Source organism: Cloeon dipterum, chromosome 4 (assembly GCF_949628265.1).
Source record: "Cloeon dipterum chromosome 4, ieCloDipt1.1, whole genome shotgun sequence".
Taxonomy (NCBI): domain Eukaryota; kingdom Metazoa; phylum Arthropoda; class Insecta; order Ephemeroptera; family Baetidae; genus Cloeon; species Cloeon dipterum.
In genome coordinates this window covers 36039537-36057296 of record NC_088789.1, presented here as the reverse complement: position 1 = coordinate 36057296, position 17760 = coordinate 36039537, and the positions used below count along the sequence as shown (strand labels likewise).

The 17760-nt window shown below is 45.4% G+C and overlaps 5 protein-coding genes across 5 annotated transcripts; 2 read left to right on the top strand and 3 right to left on the bottom strand.

Moving 5' to 3' along the window:
- The first annotated feature begins 667 nt into the window (after positions 1 to 667).
- Positions 668 to 8979, top strand: AdSL (adenylosuccinate lyase). The gene is made up of 9 exons (XM_065487546.1): positions 668 to 901; positions 6195 to 6398; positions 6456 to 6580; positions 7467 to 7624; positions 7679 to 7830; positions 7888 to 8105; positions 8279 to 8459; positions 8518 to 8694; positions 8759 to 8979. Exons 1-9 carry the CDS (start codon positions 776 to 778, stop codon positions 8846 to 8848), a joined length of 1431 nt encoding a protein of 476 aa, XP_065343618.1. The 5' UTR covers positions 668 to 775; the 3' UTR covers positions 8849 to 8979.
- LOC135941813 (uncharacterized) lies at positions 1146 to 2276 on the bottom strand. The gene is made up of 3 exons (XM_065487550.1): positions 2125 to 2276; positions 1634 to 1804; positions 1146 to 1513 (listed from the first exon to the last, which is right to left on the bottom strand). The coding sequence occupies exons 1-3, from the start codon at positions 2191 to 2193 to the stop codon at positions 1268 to 1270; spliced, it is 486 nt and encodes a 161-aa protein (XP_065343622.1). The 5' UTR covers positions 2194 to 2276; the 3' UTR covers positions 1146 to 1267.
- On the bottom strand, positions 2356 to 3778 carry LOC135941812 (uncharacterized). The gene is made up of 4 exons (XM_065487549.1): positions 3523 to 3778; positions 3400 to 3466; positions 3179 to 3349; positions 2356 to 2711 (listed from the first exon to the last, which is right to left on the bottom strand). The coding sequence occupies exons 1-4, from the start codon at positions 3636 to 3638 to the stop codon at positions 2388 to 2390; spliced, it is 678 nt and encodes a 225-aa protein (XP_065343621.1). The 5' UTR covers positions 3639 to 3778; the 3' UTR covers positions 2356 to 2387.
- Positions 4111 to 5613, bottom strand: LOC135941814 (uncharacterized). Its single transcript, XM_065487551.1, has 4 exons — positions 5486 to 5613; positions 4806 to 4882; positions 4581 to 4739; positions 4111 to 4391 (listed from the first exon to the last, which is right to left on the bottom strand). Exons 1-4 carry the CDS (start codon positions 5502 to 5504, stop codon positions 4215 to 4217), a joined length of 432 nt encoding a protein of 143 aa, XP_065343623.1. The 5' UTR covers positions 5505 to 5613; the 3' UTR covers positions 4111 to 4214.
- A 2506-nt stretch (positions 8980 to 11485) lies between the features above and the next one.
- LOC135942229 (uncharacterized) lies at positions 11486 to 16270 on the top strand. Its single transcript, XM_065488241.1, has 10 exons — positions 11486 to 11512; positions 11570 to 11648; positions 11708 to 11913; positions 11977 to 12158; positions 12216 to 12351; positions 12415 to 12640; positions 12694 to 12950; positions 13006 to 13214; positions 13285 to 13348; positions 13411 to 16270. Exons 1-10 carry the CDS (start codon positions 11491 to 11493, stop codon positions 16227 to 16229), a joined length of 4200 nt encoding a protein of 1399 aa, XP_065344313.1. The 5' UTR covers positions 11486 to 11490; the 3' UTR covers positions 16230 to 16270.
- Positions 16271 to 17760: the final 1490 nt, after the last annotated feature.

The following is a 17760-nucleotide window of genomic DNA, read 5'->3' as shown; positions in this document are numbered from 1 at the left end:
CTTGTGAGGAAAGTAGCAATTTATCAGCTGCGTCAATTTATTGTGGAATAAAGAGTTGGCGGCACAGCAGAAGAGTTGTTTTTCTCCTGCACTCGCTTGTTATCGAAACAGAAAGCAGATTATAATTTAGATTTGCGTCATCGCAGACAATGAGGCCGACTTGTTCCAGTTCCCGCGGCCGCGATTTCCGCGCGTACTGCATCGACGGGGCGAGTTTATCAAAGGAGCCAAAGACTTTGACAGGTACTCAATGCTCATCAGCTGGTAAATACGCCTAATTTTTATATTTTAATATTAAATAGTATCTAATTATTTATTTTTAATTGATTTGAAACATTTAAACCATTTTAAACCAAAATTTTGAACCATTATTCTCAACTCCTTTGCCGTAACCCCATCTGGCTACCAGCTGAATTCATTAAAACCGGCACAGATTGCTCTTTTCATTAAGAAACCGGTTTTCTTTAAAATAATTTAGCATACCTTTCAAATTTTCAATTATTTTTAACGTCTATTTCTTAAAAATACAATCAATAATTGTCCGTGATTTGTAATTCAACCATTTTCAAGGAATTTTCTTCAAATATTCTTAATATTTTCCATTTTTAATTAAAAAAACCGGTACAATTCTTGCATTTTTTCGGTCACTTGTCTCGTGAGTTGCCGGTGTTGTTGTTGTTGCGACAAGCGACACGAGTGACTTTTGCCTCATCTTGGGAGGTCAGTACTTGGTGTTGTCCGCGAGTGTCAGTCGTCGTTCGCCTCTGAGCCGAAGATGGAGGGCTACAAGTCTCCGTTGTCCACGCGTTACTGCTCCTCCGAGATGCAGTTTCTGTTCAGCGAGCAGAACAAATTCCGCACCTGGCGCACCCTGTGGATCAACCTGGCCACCGCGCAGAAGGTCAGCCACCCACCCACCCGCGCGGTGTCACGAGTTGTCCACGAACGCGTGACCCGCCTTGTTTGTTTGCTCCACTTATCGCCCTCATTAATCCTCATTATTTCTCAATTAATTAACATTATCATCTGTATTCATGCGTTTAATTAAAATTAAAACCAAGTACCTTTAAATTAAAGACGTTAAAGAGTCGCCATATTTTTTTTTAAATCGGGAAAGAAGAAATTTTTCTAAAATCGAGTGCTACAATAATTTTTCGAATTTAATAAAATAATTGACAATAGATACAGGTCGTTGAATACTATTTAACACACATTAACGGAGCCAACACACTCCCAAGAGTCCGTCTCTTTTCGAGAAAAGGGCTTTTCACACGGGCCTCGGGCATCTCAGGGCGACGACGACCTGCGCCAGGGCAGTGACAGCGGCGCCGACAGCGAGAAAGCCGGCGGCGGCCAGGTTGTTGATGTTGAGAAAGCCGACGGTGTGGACGCCGGGCAGCACGAAGTGCGTCGCCACGGTGCTGTTGTCGTTGAGCAGCTGGCCCCACGCCGACAGCAGCACGCCGCCGCCACCTGACAGCAGCGCCGCGCTCACCACGTCGAAAGAGGCCTCCTAAATCGAGCAAAAATCAAAATTTCAAGATTAAATATGGCGGCTCGTCGGGTCCTTTAATGGAAATAAGTCGGCCATATTGCATTTTTGAACTCGTGATGGCGCATTGAATCAACTTACGAGCAGAAGCGGCAGTGGCTGCAGCAAGAGGTGGCCAACGGCGGCCATTGAAGCGAGGGCGGCGGCCACCCCGCCGGCCACGTGCACCAGGAGCACGTGGTGGTGGCCGCCAACGTCGAACACCCAAGGATACACCTGCGTGTGAAGGCCCAGAACGCTGCCCACCAGAGCCTGCTTACAAAAATCGAAATAATCACGAAAGGATGAGTGCGCATGCGCGGTTGGCGCTAAATTTAAAATGGCTGCGAATGCGTCGTCAAGTCCTTAGAAGCTGCGCAGTTGGAACGATTAGGATTCAGTTTTTGTAGGCCAGGAAGGCGGGAAATTTAAAATTGGGGGCGTGACCTATTTAAACACTTGAAAGTCCTGAGAAGACTCCCCAAAGGCGCCATTTTGGATCAGAAAATTCAAATTTGGTGGGTTTAAAAGCGATTGGAAGATTCTGCACATCCCGAAACTGATAAAACACATTAAAAGGATTGAATACGCACCAAAAAGACGAGTTTTCCGACGAGGAGCGGCCGCTTGAGGGCGGCCAGCGTGGCCCGCCGACCGGCCATCTCTGCATGCGTGAGTCGAATCGATATATTCGCCGCTTATCTGTCGCGCTCGCTGATAAACGCCCGAGATTAGCACAGGTGACACACGTTTGACGCAATCCGAAAGCTGTTTACTCGCAAAATTATCTCTCAAAAAGGTTTCAAACAAAAATTCCAGCAAAATGTGTGTCGTAATAAATATATTAAATTTATTGTCAGAAAAAGGACAAAGAGGGGGGCAGGGTGGAGGCGGGGATGTGCCGCAGGATGGCGTACTTGAGGGTGAGCAGCAGGTCGCCGAGGAAGATGGCCGCGGTGGGCGTGGCGATCATGCAGTAGAGCAGCAGGCGGTCGGCGGCGAGCCGGGGGTCGGGGTCCGCCCCCGTCGCCTCCAGCAGCTTCTGCAAATCCTCCAGCTCCAAGATGGGCGTGGCGCCGTCCAGCTCGTCCAGCAGCAACGCCAAGTCCGACCAGAACACCCCAGTCGTGATCGCCGCGAAGATAAAGTAGACAGAGCCCAATGCCGCCATGCACGCCATCTGCCGAGATTTTTAGGAAACTCAGATTCGTCATGCGCATGCGCAGAGACAAGTCGGACTAATTTGAGTGAATTGCGCATGTGTAGAATGCATGGGAAACTACTGCGCAGGCTGTTTATGTCCAGAGCACGCGCAGTAGCGTCCTAACGGTATATTAGATGCGCAGTAGCTTCCTAATCGTTCATTACATGCGCAGTACCTTCCAAACTGTTAAATATACCTTCCTAAATTAATAATACATGCGCAGTAGTTTCTCAATGGTAAAATTCATGCGCAGTGGCGTTAATTGCACTGTACACATGCGCAGAGTCACGAAATAAGCTTTAAATTCAACTGGGGGATTGCCACTGACCGAAAACCTGAATTTCAATCACCCTTACATAGAAATCCTCCCCTTTTCTAGTATTTCCAGAAGAGTTGGGGTTAAATTTAACCGGAATATTGAGGAACTAAAATTGGAGACTGACCAGGAAGGGCGTGGGAGGTCGGTTGAGGGCGTACGAGATGAGCAGCAGGGGGCAGTAGACGACGAAGGTTGCCCCTGCGATGACTGGCTGCAGAGCCAGGTGCACGTTGCCCCTGATCACCATGGCCTGCCAGTTTTCCCTGCCCACCACCAGGCACACGATGCAAAACGCCTGCAACACGTCATTTTCGCGCCAATTTTGAATAAAAAATTTGAACGTACGCATTCGACGAACTTGAAGGCGACGTAGGGGCGGCTCTGCTTGCTGACGCGCGGCTGCGGCTTGCTCCTGCGAACGAGATGAGAGAGTGGAGGGGCGTGGCTGGAGGCAGTGGACGCACTCACCGCACGGGGGCCACCTCGACGGCGGCGACGGCGGCGGTGGCGGCGGCCGCGCTGGGCCCCGCGACCGCCTCTGCTGGGCCCTGCTCGATGCCGCCGAAACTCGTCTCCTTGAGCATAATAATAAATGTCTCTGCCGGTGGCTCGCCCTCGAGCCCGTCCGTCCGCCGCTTTATCTTATCTCGCGCCCGGCAAACGCACTTGCGCCGAGACTCGATCGCACCAAATATCCCACTCGCCAACTGCTAAATCCGCGGCGCAGAGTCGTTTTAAATGCGTCACGTATAAATATATAATGTGTCATTATTTATATTTATATGAATCGGTTTAAACTACAAAAATCAAGATAACAATGAATTGTCTTACTGGCGTGGACTTTACTTTATTAGTTTTGTCAAAAACCGATAACAACTGATAATCTGTTGACTAATATTGAACGAATTCTTTCCAAATGGGATGACGCAGTGCAAAGATAAGCTCAAGGACCAGAGTGCGGTGACGCCAGCGAATGTGCCAGTCTGGGATTGATGAGCACCGATTCAGCGATTAGATAATACCTCCTACAAATTCTGTTCGTGGAAATAAAATGAACGTTTTTTTTTATAGAAACTCAACAGTTGAACGTTTTATTGTTTGTGGACGGAAGGGCGGTGGAGGGGGCCGCTTCGAGGGAGGGGAGGGGAGGGGCGGGAGGGTCACACGAATTTGAAGGTGTAGCCTGTGTCGCCGAAGTAGACGAGCGACAGGATGATGCTCAGGATCCCGGCGCCGAGCGTCAGGTCGTTCTGGAGCTTGAAGTTCACCCAGGACTCGATCATCAGGGCGCCGGCCGTCACGAAGAGCAACCCTGCGCCCGCGGTCAGCACCATGCTCTAAGGAATTCAGGAATTAGTCAAGGACGGACATGAAATAGACTGAATGGAGCCAACTGCGCAGGCCCCGGGGAGGTCGGAGCATGCGCAGTAGCTCCCTAATTGTAAAATACATGCGCAGTAGCGTTAGGGGTGACCTACGCATGCGCAGTAACTCTTTTCTGATAGAAGAAAACGTTTTGCACTGACCATTCGCTTGGAGAGGGCCTCTTCGAGCAGCAGGCCCGTGATGAGGATCGTATTGACGATGATAAAGGCGAACGGCGTGCCGAAGGCGACGAAGCACTTGGGAATGTTGGCGATGAAGCCGCCCTCGCTGAGCAGCGCGATCACGATGATGTTGATGATCTGCGCGGGATAAATAAAAAGAATAATCCGAATGGGATTTTGGATTTTTTTTTTTCGAGTACTCACCAGCTGGGCCACCTTTAGCCAGAAGGCGATCGACTTGACTTGCGTGAGCGCGTTCGAGGCCATGTCTTTTTCGCCGACTGCAACACAGATAATATTGCCGCTGACTAAATTATTCTGTTCGCGCGCGCCACTCGTGCTACCGCCGCGATAACTTTTATCAGCGCGCGGCTTTGGGCTATCAGTGATTCACTCTCCTCCCACGAACCAACCTTTCTCCCCGCGCACTTGACTCGACTAAAACTCATCTCAAAGGAATTTATCGCTGATTACGCGCTATTTATTGCTTCGACAGTATCAGTCACGGCAATTAACTTATTTTTATCTGAGAAATTTTGAAAATATATTTTTTATAAAAAAATTAATAGTCGTGTTTTTTACTTTGTGCTTGGTAATTAAAATTAGGGGAGTAAAATATAATTAAAATCCCTCTCGATCTAAATTCTCAGAGCAAAAACATTGGCATGTAGCAAAAAAATCGGTGCGAGTACGTGTATTAATTTGATTGGAAAAAGGAGAGTGAGTTGTGCGGCTTCTTCGCGTGAAAATCGATGCCACAATGCGCTCGGAATTTTTAAAAAATAACCCTTTCCTAGCCAATCCCGGAGATGTGAATCGGGCTTTTTCAAATGCAAGGGACAAACCGTAGAAAGGGTTGAATGGAAACGGATCTGGGAACGAACCTGCGTAAGTCTCGGGCATTTTGGCTGCGTGTGTCGAGGGTTCGGCTGCACTTGTCGAGAATCACTGACGGACTGCGCGGCCGGCAAACACCGCGCTCGCCTTTACGTCGCGCCGCCGAAGCCGATAAACAACCAACCGCTCTGTTTTCCATTCAACATTTTCCTTGCCTCTAAAATTGGGGAAAATGACTTTGGTTTTCGCGTCCAAATAGATTAAACCGTTTGAAAATTTTCTCATTAGCCTCTTTAGGTAATATTGTAGATTCTGATCAGATTTGAGAATTTAAATTAAAAAAATTAACTGTCTGAAGGAGCTTTTTAATTATCTTATTATTCTTGTCGTCAGGTAATAACACATTTTAAAGCGTTATTAACTGAAAAAAATGGAAAAACAGCAGTTCCTGATAAACACTACTAAATTAACCATAAAAAGGCTATTTTTAATTAAATGAAACCACCAAATCTTATTTTAACACATTTAATATTGCTAAAGAACGAAACAATTCAAACAAAAGGGTTTTCTTTACTCGCCTTATCATTTTGGAAGTGTGCATCTTAATCCTCTCGATTATGCAGCCACACAAACACAAACAGGCGCTTATCGCCAGACCTCCAACCGACCAAAGGCTTAAGGCGACCAAAATTTAATTCCGATCAGCTGTTATCTCCGCATCTCGTTCTCATTAAAAATATCTATATATTTTTTTAGGAATTGGGTTTGGACATCTCCGACGAGCAGTTGGACGAGATGCGGCGAAACGTGGCGCAGATCGACTTCACGCATGCGCAGGAGGAGGAGCGACGCGTGCGCCACGACGTGATGGCGCACGTGCACACGTTCGCCCGCTGCTGCCCTCTGGCGGCGCCGATCATCCACCTCGGCGCCACCTCCTGCTACGTCACCGACAACACGGTTCGAATATTTTCTCGTGTTCTGCGCATGCGCACTTGATTTACTCACGCGTTGCAGGACCTGTTGGTGATCCGTTCGGCGCTGGAGCTGCTGTTGGTGCGCGTCGCCGGCTGCGTCCAGCGTTTGGCGCGCTTTGCGCAACAGCACCGCGACACGCCCACCCTCGGATTCACGCACTTCCAGTTAGTTTTTGCTCGATAATAATAATAATAATACAGTAAAGGGAAGTGCGGGGCACTAATTTGTCCTCTGAGCCAAAAAATGCTGCAAATCCGGCCCCTTGACCGACCCTGTTCACTATTTTCCCGTGCGAAAAAATCGACAAAGGTGCGAATTTTGGCGCAAAATTGGAGCCATTGACGCGTTTTGATGCGGGAAGGCTGATTTTTAAGTCAGAAATCGAATCCGACCCGTAGGTGAATTTATGAAAATAATATTAAACCCAGAAATATATAAAGCGCAAATTTTCCGGGCTTTTCCGGCGGCGGTAATCGGGCAAAAAAACGCAGAATTTCACGGCAAGTCTAAAAAACTTTGGTTTTCCACTCTGCGACCCATAGGAGCCGAGTTATTAATTTTAAAAGTCCAAAACACATGATTTGCGACATTTCAAACTTTTGTTTTCAGGGCCCAGGCGCCGATTCGGGTACCAATCGAAGCCCCTCAGTGGGACACGTCCCCAGTATTCGGTTTTCCAAAATCGGACAATTTTTGGAATTATACTAATTTTTTTCTGCTAAATTTTTAAACGCATGGTTTTATTTTTATTAAAATTCGACCGTTCATCCGATCGTTGACTACGACCCCTCATCGGACATGTCTTAGATTGGAATTTTAATTGGGTTACCCTGACGACCTTTTTCAGGGTATCGCGACCTGAGATCCGCTCCTAAGCCGGTTTTTAATGCTTTTTTTCAGCATTTCGATTACATTTGGCGATTTTTCATCCTTGCTTGTCACCGACCTTTCTCAGGTCACGTGACCTGAGATCAAGCCCCAGAATGTTTTCGCGGTTTTACCGTCGTTCATGATTCTCTGATTTCCATTTTGTGCTTTTGCTTTGATTAGGCCTGCGCAGATGACGACGGTGGGGAAGAGGGCGTGTCTGTGGCTGCAGGACCTGCTGATGGACGAGCGGGCGTTGCGTCGCGTCCACTCGGAGCTGCGTTTCCGCGGCGTCAAGGGCACCACCGGCACGCAAGCCTCCTTCCTCCAGCTGTTCGACGGTACTTTGAGCTCACAAAAATAAAAATAAATTTATACCGAATTGGTGCGTTCAGGTGACGGCGAGAAGGTGAAGCAGCTGGACAGGCGCGTGTGCCAACTGTCCGGCTTCGAACGCAGCTTCCTCGTGTGCGGACAGACGTACACGCGCAAGCAGGACACGGAGGTGGTCAACGCGCTCGCCTCGCTCGGCGCCTCCGTCCACAAGGCACCGAAAATGCTTCAACCCACGTCGGTTAAAAAATAATTTTCGGTTTGCGTGCAGATGTGCACGGACGTGCGGCTGTTGGCCAGCCTGAAGGAGGTGGAGGAGCCGTTCGAAAAGGACCAGATCGGCTCGTCGGCCATGGCGTACAAACGCAACCCGATGCGCAGCGAGCGTTGCTGCGCGCTTTCCCGCCACCTGATGGCGCTGCCTGCCAACACGCTGCACACGCACGCCACCCAGTGGCTCGAACGCACACTCGACGACAGCGCCAACAGGTCACGACTGCCAACATTACCAATTTTTTATTTGCCGCGGAAATTTGGCCGATCGCTGGATCATTAGGCAGAGGTCTAACTTCACACTGATGTAAAAGTGGGCGGGGCGAAGGATCGGCCAAATTTCCGCGGCACTAACGAAAATGAAGCATTCTTTGTGTGTGTGTGTGCAGGCGGCTGACGCTGTCGGAGGCGTTTTTGACCGCGGACGCCGTGCTGCTGACCCTGCTGAACGTGACGCAGGGTTTGGTGGTCTACCCGAAGGTCATCGAGCGGCACATCAGCCAGGAACTGCCCTTCATGGCCACCGAGAACCTCATCATGGCCATGGTGCGCAAGGGTGCCGACAGACAGGTGTGCGGAAATGCCCATTTGAATTGAAAATAAAATAAATTATTGTTTTTTTTGCCAGGAGTGCCACGAGAAGATCAGGGTGCTGTCGCACGAGGCGGCCGCCCAGGTGAAGGAGCACGGAAAGGACAACGACCTGGTGGCCAGGGTGGAGGCCGACGCCTACTTCGCGCCCATCCTGCCGCACCTGCAGCAACTGCTCGACCCTGCCACCTTCGTCGGACGCGCTCCTCAGCAGGTACGAAACATCGGAGAAAGGGTTTCTGGACTTTAAATATTGACGAGATGAATTAAATTTCCAGGTGACCGAGTTCCTGCAGGAAGAAGTGCAGCCGGTGCTCGACCTTTACCAGGGCAAGCTGGACAACCTGAGCGCGGAGCTCTCAGTCTAAAATGGGGATCCAGATTTTTATCTTGAAGCTTTGGCAAAATCTGAATCTTATATTTCCTTTTTAAAATGCAAGTGCACGTTTATGTGCTTTGAATAAAGGAGAAAATCGGGGATTTTTAGCTGTTTAAATAATGCTCGAGTTTTATTCCATTTCCCATGAGGCTATTATGATTTTAAATTTATTTTGAGGCACCAATAATTATTTTGTAAAATAAAAAAGTGCAGCTTTGCATTTTTCTGCGCAGGGAAAACCCAATTTTCACCACCCAGCTTGGTCTGGTTTTTGGTTTTCTGTCCAGCAAACGAACGACTGCCCACATTTTTGTGCGACAATTAATTCACGTTCATTGCTTTCGTCCAGGTTGACTTTCGATTCCTTCAGCGAACTACTTCCAAGTGAACGACCACGATTAATGAATTTTCACGGCACAACTCGATGAGGATGCCCGAAAGGCGAGAGGCGCCGGCAGCAGGCCACTTTGCGCTGCTGCTCGTTTTTTGTGAGACGGGAGAGTGAATTCGGGTGACATCTGGTGCACGATCGAAACACCATCGCCGCGCTCTCTTTCGAGGGAGAGATAAAACGTCAGCGCACCCACTCCATTCTACATTGATAATTTTTATCAGAGCTACAAAACTGACCTAAAAAATGTATTATCTTGTAGACATCACCAGCCAAGTGAGTGCGAATAAAGAGCGATTTTTTAAGCCAGCGAAATTATTTAAGCCATTCTATAATATACTTGAATACTGAATTTTTAGCAATTTTATAAGTCGGCGATCCAATTTGATCTGTAAAATATTTTGTTAGGAAAAGGCTTGAGTGCCTTGAGTGCTGGAGGAAAAATTTAAATCTTATTCACTACGAGGCCGGGACGTTGAATTTACAAATCGAGGTCAAAAAGCTCGGAAAATGATTAGTTTGACGGATTCTTGGCAGCGAATTTAATGAGGCGATTTAGAGAGAGTTCTAATCGGGAATTTAAAATTTTACGTTGGAATTTCCATGGTTGTAAATGTTTTTTGAAATTTTCCGTCGTCAAATGGTAGGGATAAAGATATAAGATAAATTAAAGGGTTTCATCGGTCAGCCAAAAACACGACATTGTGGAAAATAATATTAAACTTTTTAATTAATTTTTATAACTGATTTACTTCTGCCCCAAAGTAAGTGTACGCAATAGAGATGTGCGAGAGATTGCTGTAATCTAAGATTGACATTTTCAAGAGGAAGATTAAGAAGATTGATGTCGTGTGCAACTCAAAAAGTGCATACGCACCGCCAGATTGAGGTTCCTTTCTGGGAGCGAACTTTGCTCGTTTCAAGTGAGCTCGGTTTTTATCTATCATTTTGTGGCCCATAAAAACGCACGTCTTGTGCGTAGCGTGACTTTCTCGCTTCTCTCACCGACTACAACGCTCGCACCCGGTTAGTCTCTTGCCACGCCCGTGTCGTCTTGCCCTGATACTAATTGGCCGATTAGTTTCTCTAAGGTCAAGAAAAAAGGCCCGCTTGGAGCCGGGCTACGGCGTCGTAGAGGTCGCAGTGACCTACCAGGTCAACTCGCGGTCACACCGAGGGCGGAAAAAGCACCCACTCGACGGGAGCAACACGCAGAACTCTTCCACGCCAATGCGAATGCCTGATTGTGAGTGGTAAGTGCATTATTCGTGAGTCAAGTCGCGCGCTCTATCAATCCACGAATCCACCATTCTTGTTCCCAATTTAATACTCTACTAATAATTAACACACTGCCTGATTTTTTTGCACCATTTTTTAACAAAAATATCGTTCGTCCGTTTCCATCGGTATCAATCGCAGCCTTGTTTGTCCGAATACCTGAGTTCTAAACTCGCACAATTTAACAATCCTCGAAAAGCTAAAAGCAACGACGCGACTTTTTTACAGTTGTTCATTTTTTTCGTGAATCGTAGCCAATAACGAGAGTCAGTTCGCCTGGAAAGAAAACTGGAGCACGATGCAGACATTATCTCCTCGTTATCGCTCGACGCAAACTTTAATCTTTCTAATTCTAATTAATCTACCGCGCATGGGTGGTCGTAAAAGAGACCTGCCGCCCCGCAGCAACAGCAAATAGAGCTCGGCCATCGCAGCACATTAAATTTGCCACTGACTATTACTTCTTCTAATATGCGTGACATGTGGGGTTACAGATCAAATTCTGAAGTAAATCACGAAATTAAAAAATCACTAGCGCGCGAAACGTTGTTTTGTTGCTGTGTGCAGCTCCCGAGCGAGAACGGAAAGTCGTACTGATTTCGTTTTTGTTGCGTTGTGTCGAGGAAGAGGGTAGCTTGGTAATGATGCTAAATTCATGCAAGTGCCGACACCCAGCCGACCAATAATAAAGGATTTGACACCTTTAAACTCATTAGCCGAAAGTATCCGTGGCTGACGTCACAGCCGGCAAAAATGTGAAATTACGTGTGTCAAGGGGCAGTCATTCTTTAATAGATGATTCCACGACGTTCCGCGCCGTTTCAAAAGGTTGAACAAAGACCACCCTTGACCATTTAACTATTACAAACACCGTTCTTAAAATTGAATGAACCATTTTATTGCATGTTTGCAATTTGTTTAATAATTAAAATTCACGTCACAGAAAACGAAGAATTATGGAGATGGAGGAGATTTTAAAACGAGGTAATTTTCATCTCAGGCTCGGTACAAAATTTTACAAACAAATCACCCATTTTCCAGGTGAGACTCAAGGTCGTCCAACAGGTCCAGCGAATCTTGGTTTCTTTCAGTCTGAATCAGGAAAACAAAACGCAGAAAAGTAAATTTTCTTATCTATTAATTGAACGCCATTTTGTTTTAAACGAAAGTAAATCACAGCGTGTTTGTTCTTGTCGTCCATTACGATTTCAAAAACCATGGGCAAAAATTTCGTAACTGTGACGCACCAGACGTGGAAAAACTGGAAACAACCTTTGGAAAAGACCGAAACTGTAATTTCCGCGGCCTTTTTAGACCAAAAAAGGAAATTCTGCTCGATCTTCTCGGCAACCAGGAAAAGCTCTTGCGATTTTTCGCCTCAAAAGGTATGCAATGATCGAATTTACAAATCATCCCCTCTGGCTTGAATTATTTCCATTTCAATCAAGACAAGATCCCGTCGGTTTTCGTGCTGTTTTTCCTCTCTCACGGAAACGAAAATGGAGTGATCGGCACCGATTACTGGAACGAGCAAGAGAATGATTTTATTTCCTTCACGACAGAAGAGGTTTTTGACTCCCTGAAAAATCTGCATGGATTCGAGCAATGTTTGAAACTTGTCAACTTTGGTGTAAGTTATAGCTAGCGTTGCTAAAATGCAAAAAATCAAAGTAAAAAAATTCAACAGCCATGTAGGGGAAAACTAGAAGATGCAAAATTCGACCGAAAAAAGGATTACAAAGACTACGAAAACAAAAACTCTTGCCGAATCACGATGGCTCCTGATATGCCCAACACAGTCATCATTTACTCGACAGTTGAGAGTATTAAAATTTCATTGCGTTATTTATTCACAAAATTAGCATTTGAATTATCTCGTGTTACAGCAACCATGGCAAACACAAGTGAACGCGGTTCCTGGTTCGTGAGCATCATGTGCGATGTTTTGAACCGAATCAGCGAGGATAAGCTTTTGTTGTTATTCCTCACGTCAGTCCAGCACAAAATGCACAAAGCGTCTATCGCTGGACCAGACTTCGCAACAAACCTTCATCTTGGACAGACGCCAGAGGTCAAAATGTTCCCCTTAGACAGGAATTTTTCCTTCTCAAGGTAATATTGGGTTTTTTTACCGAAAATTTAATAAAATTCGAATTGCTTTCCAGGGCATTGACTGCTGCAAAAACTGTTTCAAGAACTGATTCGCGCATGGAAAAAGCAGCAACAATCACGTCAACGTCTGAATTTTTTTCGTGGAAGTCAGACGACGGTAAAAACATCAGAGGTCGACGCGCCTTCATCTTTTACGAACAGCAAACGTTAGAAGTTGAAGAAACGGAAAAAGCTCTGAGGCAAAACTTGGATTTTGATACAAGACTTTGGAAGTTGAAAAAAGAATCTTTGGACGATTATTACAAACAAGGTAATGTAAGAAGAACCAAAAGAGATGCATTATTAATAAAAGTTCGGCTTCGTAGTCAACCATGACGTTGGCTGCGTTTTGACTTGCATTTTCGGCCAAGTGAGCGAAAAGGAAAGGACAAGAGAAGTTTGCGTGCTTGTGAACGGAGAAGAAAAACCAATCGCTGATATTTTACACGGATTTATCGGCCCGAAAAATGAAAGATTGATCGGAAAGCCCAAAATCTTTTTCATCATTGACCAAAAGGCGCAGGAATGTGACTCTGTGAGAATCTTTGTTATTTTTTATTCCATATCTTTTATTCTTGGTTCTAATTTAGCACTCTCCATTCAAGAGCAAATTTGAAGTCTCGTCAACGAACCACAGCGGCTGGCTTGTCATGATTTTGAAAGAAAAAGGTATAGTGCCACATTCGTTAGTTATTTTTTAACGGCTACTCCAACTTGCTGTTGTTTTCCAGAATTTCTTCAGCGCTTAATCGGAATCTTAAAAGGTGATGAGCTGAAAAAGGGAAGAAGCTTGCAAGAGCTTTTAGAGCCCCTTCTCACAACTGGAGCTAAAAAAGAATTTACTCTGCTTAACTCGACGCTTCAGTACTTAATTGATTTTCCCGACTGGCCGAGGACTTTCGTGAAACCAGATTTCAAGTTGAAAGGCTACAGGAAAAAGATTGGCTTCGATGATTTGATCAAAGAGGCGAAAAGGTTGCGAGAAAACCAGGTTTGGCTTTTGAGTTCGGTTGCCGGCGCCGGAAAAACGACCGTTCTCAAAGAAATCGCTTTTCAACTAGGAAAATCCGATCAAGATGCCAAAATTCTTAATATCTCGTTAAAGAAACACTTCGTTTACATATTGAGCATTTCTCGAGTGGATGTAGTCCAATTTCTTGTCGAAACCACAGGGTATTCTGCTGAAGACATACAAAGTTGGATTGCTCACATAAGAATCGTAGTCTTCCTGGATGGATTCGACGAAGTTTGTCCGCACAGCAGGGAAAAAGTTCTCAAAATAGTGAGGGCTTTGAGAGAAAGAGGAATTCCACTTTGCGTAGCAACGAGACCTCACGAGGCGAAAGTGATCGAGAAAGCAGTTGTCAACGTAAAACTTCTCGAAATAGAGCCACTCGATGAAGAGAAGCAAAAAGAGTTTCTGCAGTCCGTTTTCGGTAAGGATGAAGAAGAAATCAAAAGAGTGTTTCACGCTATCAAACAAATAAGCTTTTCAAACTCTGATGATCAACCTTATAAGGATAAAAATCGGGACAATGTCCTGGTCAACCCCCTGCTCCTGTTGTTAGTAGCTCAGAGCAGCGGCGAAGGAAACTTATACTTAATTTACGACAAAGTGGTGAGGAAGAAGGTAGAAATGTGTTTGGTCAGGGAAAATGGCTACAATAAAGTGGCATCGGAGAAGATTGAAATCGCCCTGAACCTTCTGCGGTTGATCGCGTTTCGCTTCATAAAAAACAAGCCGCTTGACGGAGGTGGCGTGACGAGAGAGGACTTGGCGAAGATGAACGACTACGGAGTAGCAACCGTGGAGCAAGAAACGGTCACTTTCCTCCACCGGACATTTGCTGAATTCCTTGCTGCCCAACACTTTTTGAAAAACGTGGAAGAGTCGAGCACTTTTGACATGGAATTTATTAGCAAATGGAATATGGAGCAGGTCAGAAAATTTGTCGATCTTTTCTACTCGACTTTAGAAAAGGAAAAAGATATCGAGTTTCACACGCAAATGATTGTGTTCAGTTTAACTAGATACAACGAACCTCAGTTTCTGATGATTCAAGTTTGCAGAGAAAATCTCAAACAGATATTTAGAATGGTGAGGCCACACATGAATATTTGTGACGAACAAACATTAGAATTTTCTAATATCATGAATCTTTCGCCAGATATTGCTGAAAATGATGTTATTCATTGTGGAAAACATCGTTCTTTCATTTGCGTGAAATACGCCATAAAATTGCTGGTCGTTTCGATAAGAAGCGAAGAAATCGCAATCGAGCTGTTGAAAATGAACGTCATCGATTCACGAACCTTGGAAAAATACATGGATGAGGTTCTAGAAGAAATTGCCAAGTTTAACGCGATCTCCGTGTTCAACCAGCTAAAAGAGACTTTCCCTAACAAATTCATCAAGCTGCTCCAAAAATTCAAATGCGGCGCTGGTTGCACAGCGGTTGAGAGGGACAACGATGAAATTCTAGAACTGTTCCTTGAAAACGGATTCAACGTGAATAGTACAAAGTACCATTCCTATGAAAACGCACTTTTCCTTGCTTGCTACCGGGGGAGACTCAAGTGCGTTCAAATTCTCCTCAAACACGGAGCGAAACTAGCCATTACAGATGCATGTTGTGACAATCAAGTATTTATAGGCAAAATCATTTGGGACCCTTTGAATGTGGCTGTGAGATTCGGCCACCTAGATATTGTCAAGCTTATTTTGGAGGAAGGAACCAGCGGATTGGCCAGAGATACGGTGACGCTTGAGGCAAATATTTTTGTGTTTTACGACGAGAAACCGAAAAGTGATTACATTGCCACGTTCAGAGACGAGTTCAACGCTTTCCAATATGCCATCTTTTACAGAAAAATGGAAATAGCGGAATACCTGCTCTCAAAAAGTCCAGCCTTGAAACACATCAAGACAGGAAATGGGATGAGTCCTTTGCAGCTGGCAGTAGACTGCAGACATGGAGAATTCCTGGTCTGGCTGACAAGAGAAGTCGGCGATGACCTGACTTCTTTGATTCCGAGCGGCGAGCGACAAGATTGGACCGAAGACGATCACTTCATCTACGACCACTTCCTGCTGCTGCGAGGCGACCTGACGAAAACGGACGAGCGAGGCAAAACCCTTCTCCACGTCGCCGCCCAGCACAGGCATTTGCAGCTCGTCCGCGATTTTATTGAGAAAGGCACCGACGTGGCTGCCAAAGACGCCGACGGATGGAACGCCTTGCACTTCGCCTGCACCTTCACCGATTTCATCAATTACCACGACAATTCAGAAGTGGTCAAACTGCTGCACTTAACTAACCCTCGACTGGTGAAAGAAACGACAAATAACGGAGAAACTGTACTGCACATTTTGGTGAACAACAGCTACTGCAACCAATACGAAGAAAAGATATCGTTTAGCAGAGAAACTTTTCGGTTCCTTGTGGACGAAGCAGGGGTGGACTTGGAAGCCAAGGACAGAAAAGGCCGCACGGCCAAGGACGTGGCTGATGATGATAAGCCTAAACTGTGGAATGTGCTTAATCAGTAAAAAATAAATTATCTATTTACAGTCTTAAACATAAAATTGGATTTAAGAAAATAATTTTGTTTCTTTTATTGTTAAACGAGAAGAGTGATACTCAACTGTTCCACGTGCCATAAACGATACAAAAATGTGTCCACCCTTCAAATTCGCTTTTCAGATAAAAGGTCAATCTAAATTTTGGGATTTTGTTAGTTCTAATTTTAATTCGGCCACGATTTCTGCCCTTTCATATTCTAATTGGCGAACAGTGATGCGAAACCGAGTTTGAGCTCTCTACGGCCCATAGGCGATTTATTGCGATTTTTTTTAATATATAGCATTTTCTCTCTTGGCACCAAGCAGCGACAATAGGCAAAAAAGGGCGCCGCTGCTTATCTAATCTGGACAACCTTCTTTTCATTCATTTTTGCGATTTAATTACACCCGGGGAGTTCAATGACACCCAAATCTCGAGTTTTTAGCCGATCAGGTGAATCAGGTGATTGAGACCCTGAAACCGGACCCTGGGCTTTGCACCCGTGTGCTGCTATGCTAATCGAAGTGGTGCGAAGGTGTTCCACCCGTCGGAGGGAAATCGGTCGGCGTTCAACGGCATCACCGTGACCTGCCCTGACCTTCCTCAGGTTGCTTGTACCCTGATTTCAGTTTCCACGCTATTTTTGCACTTTTTTCGGCTTGAAGAATAATTTTCTAAGCCTCTGGCGCTGCTTCGTTCTTCCTCAGGTCATCCATCCTGAGTTTCATATTTCAGTTGTTTATCTGTTTTCGATATTTTGGCTCGTTTCACTAATTGTAAATTATAAATTAAATAAATTAAAAATTCGATGTCTGTGTGGATATAAAGTACGCGGCACCGGTTATAATTTATTGAGGCTCTAAAAGTACATCTTGATCAAATTGAGCTGCCCCATTGGAGGCTTATTTTAAGAGAAAAAATAATTTTAAAAAGTGTGAACACTCACCGTCACGCGGGTTTCCTGGGATTCCAGCACTGGAACGACGTCTCCGCAGCTGAAAACAGAAAATCACACCGTGTCACAACACTATCACCATAATTTTCAACGCATTCACGAAAATATCAAAATAAATCAATTAAACACTAATTATTATTAATATGTCTACGACATAAACTTTGTGCACGGTCAGAGCGTCAAATATTGTGCTCTTTTCTCGCACAACTCAACGCGTAAAGGCAAGAGGCAGCAGGCCACTTTGCGGCTGCTCATTTTTTCTTGAGACCAGAGAGTGAATTCGGCTGACATCTAGTGCAAGATTCAAACACTATCTGGGCGCTCGATCTCTAGAAATAAAATGCCTGCGCACCCACTCTATTCTACATTGATAATTTTTATCACGACTATTTTTTACTGTACAAAAAATTAGACTTTTTATCCCGCTGACGTCGCAGACTTTGGGGGAACGAATTTTGCTCGTTTAAGGTGAGATTGGGTCCTATATCCATTATTCAGAAACACGCACGCGAGAAGCACGCGTCCTCTAGTGTGCCTCTGTCGCAACTCATCCAGCGCACTGC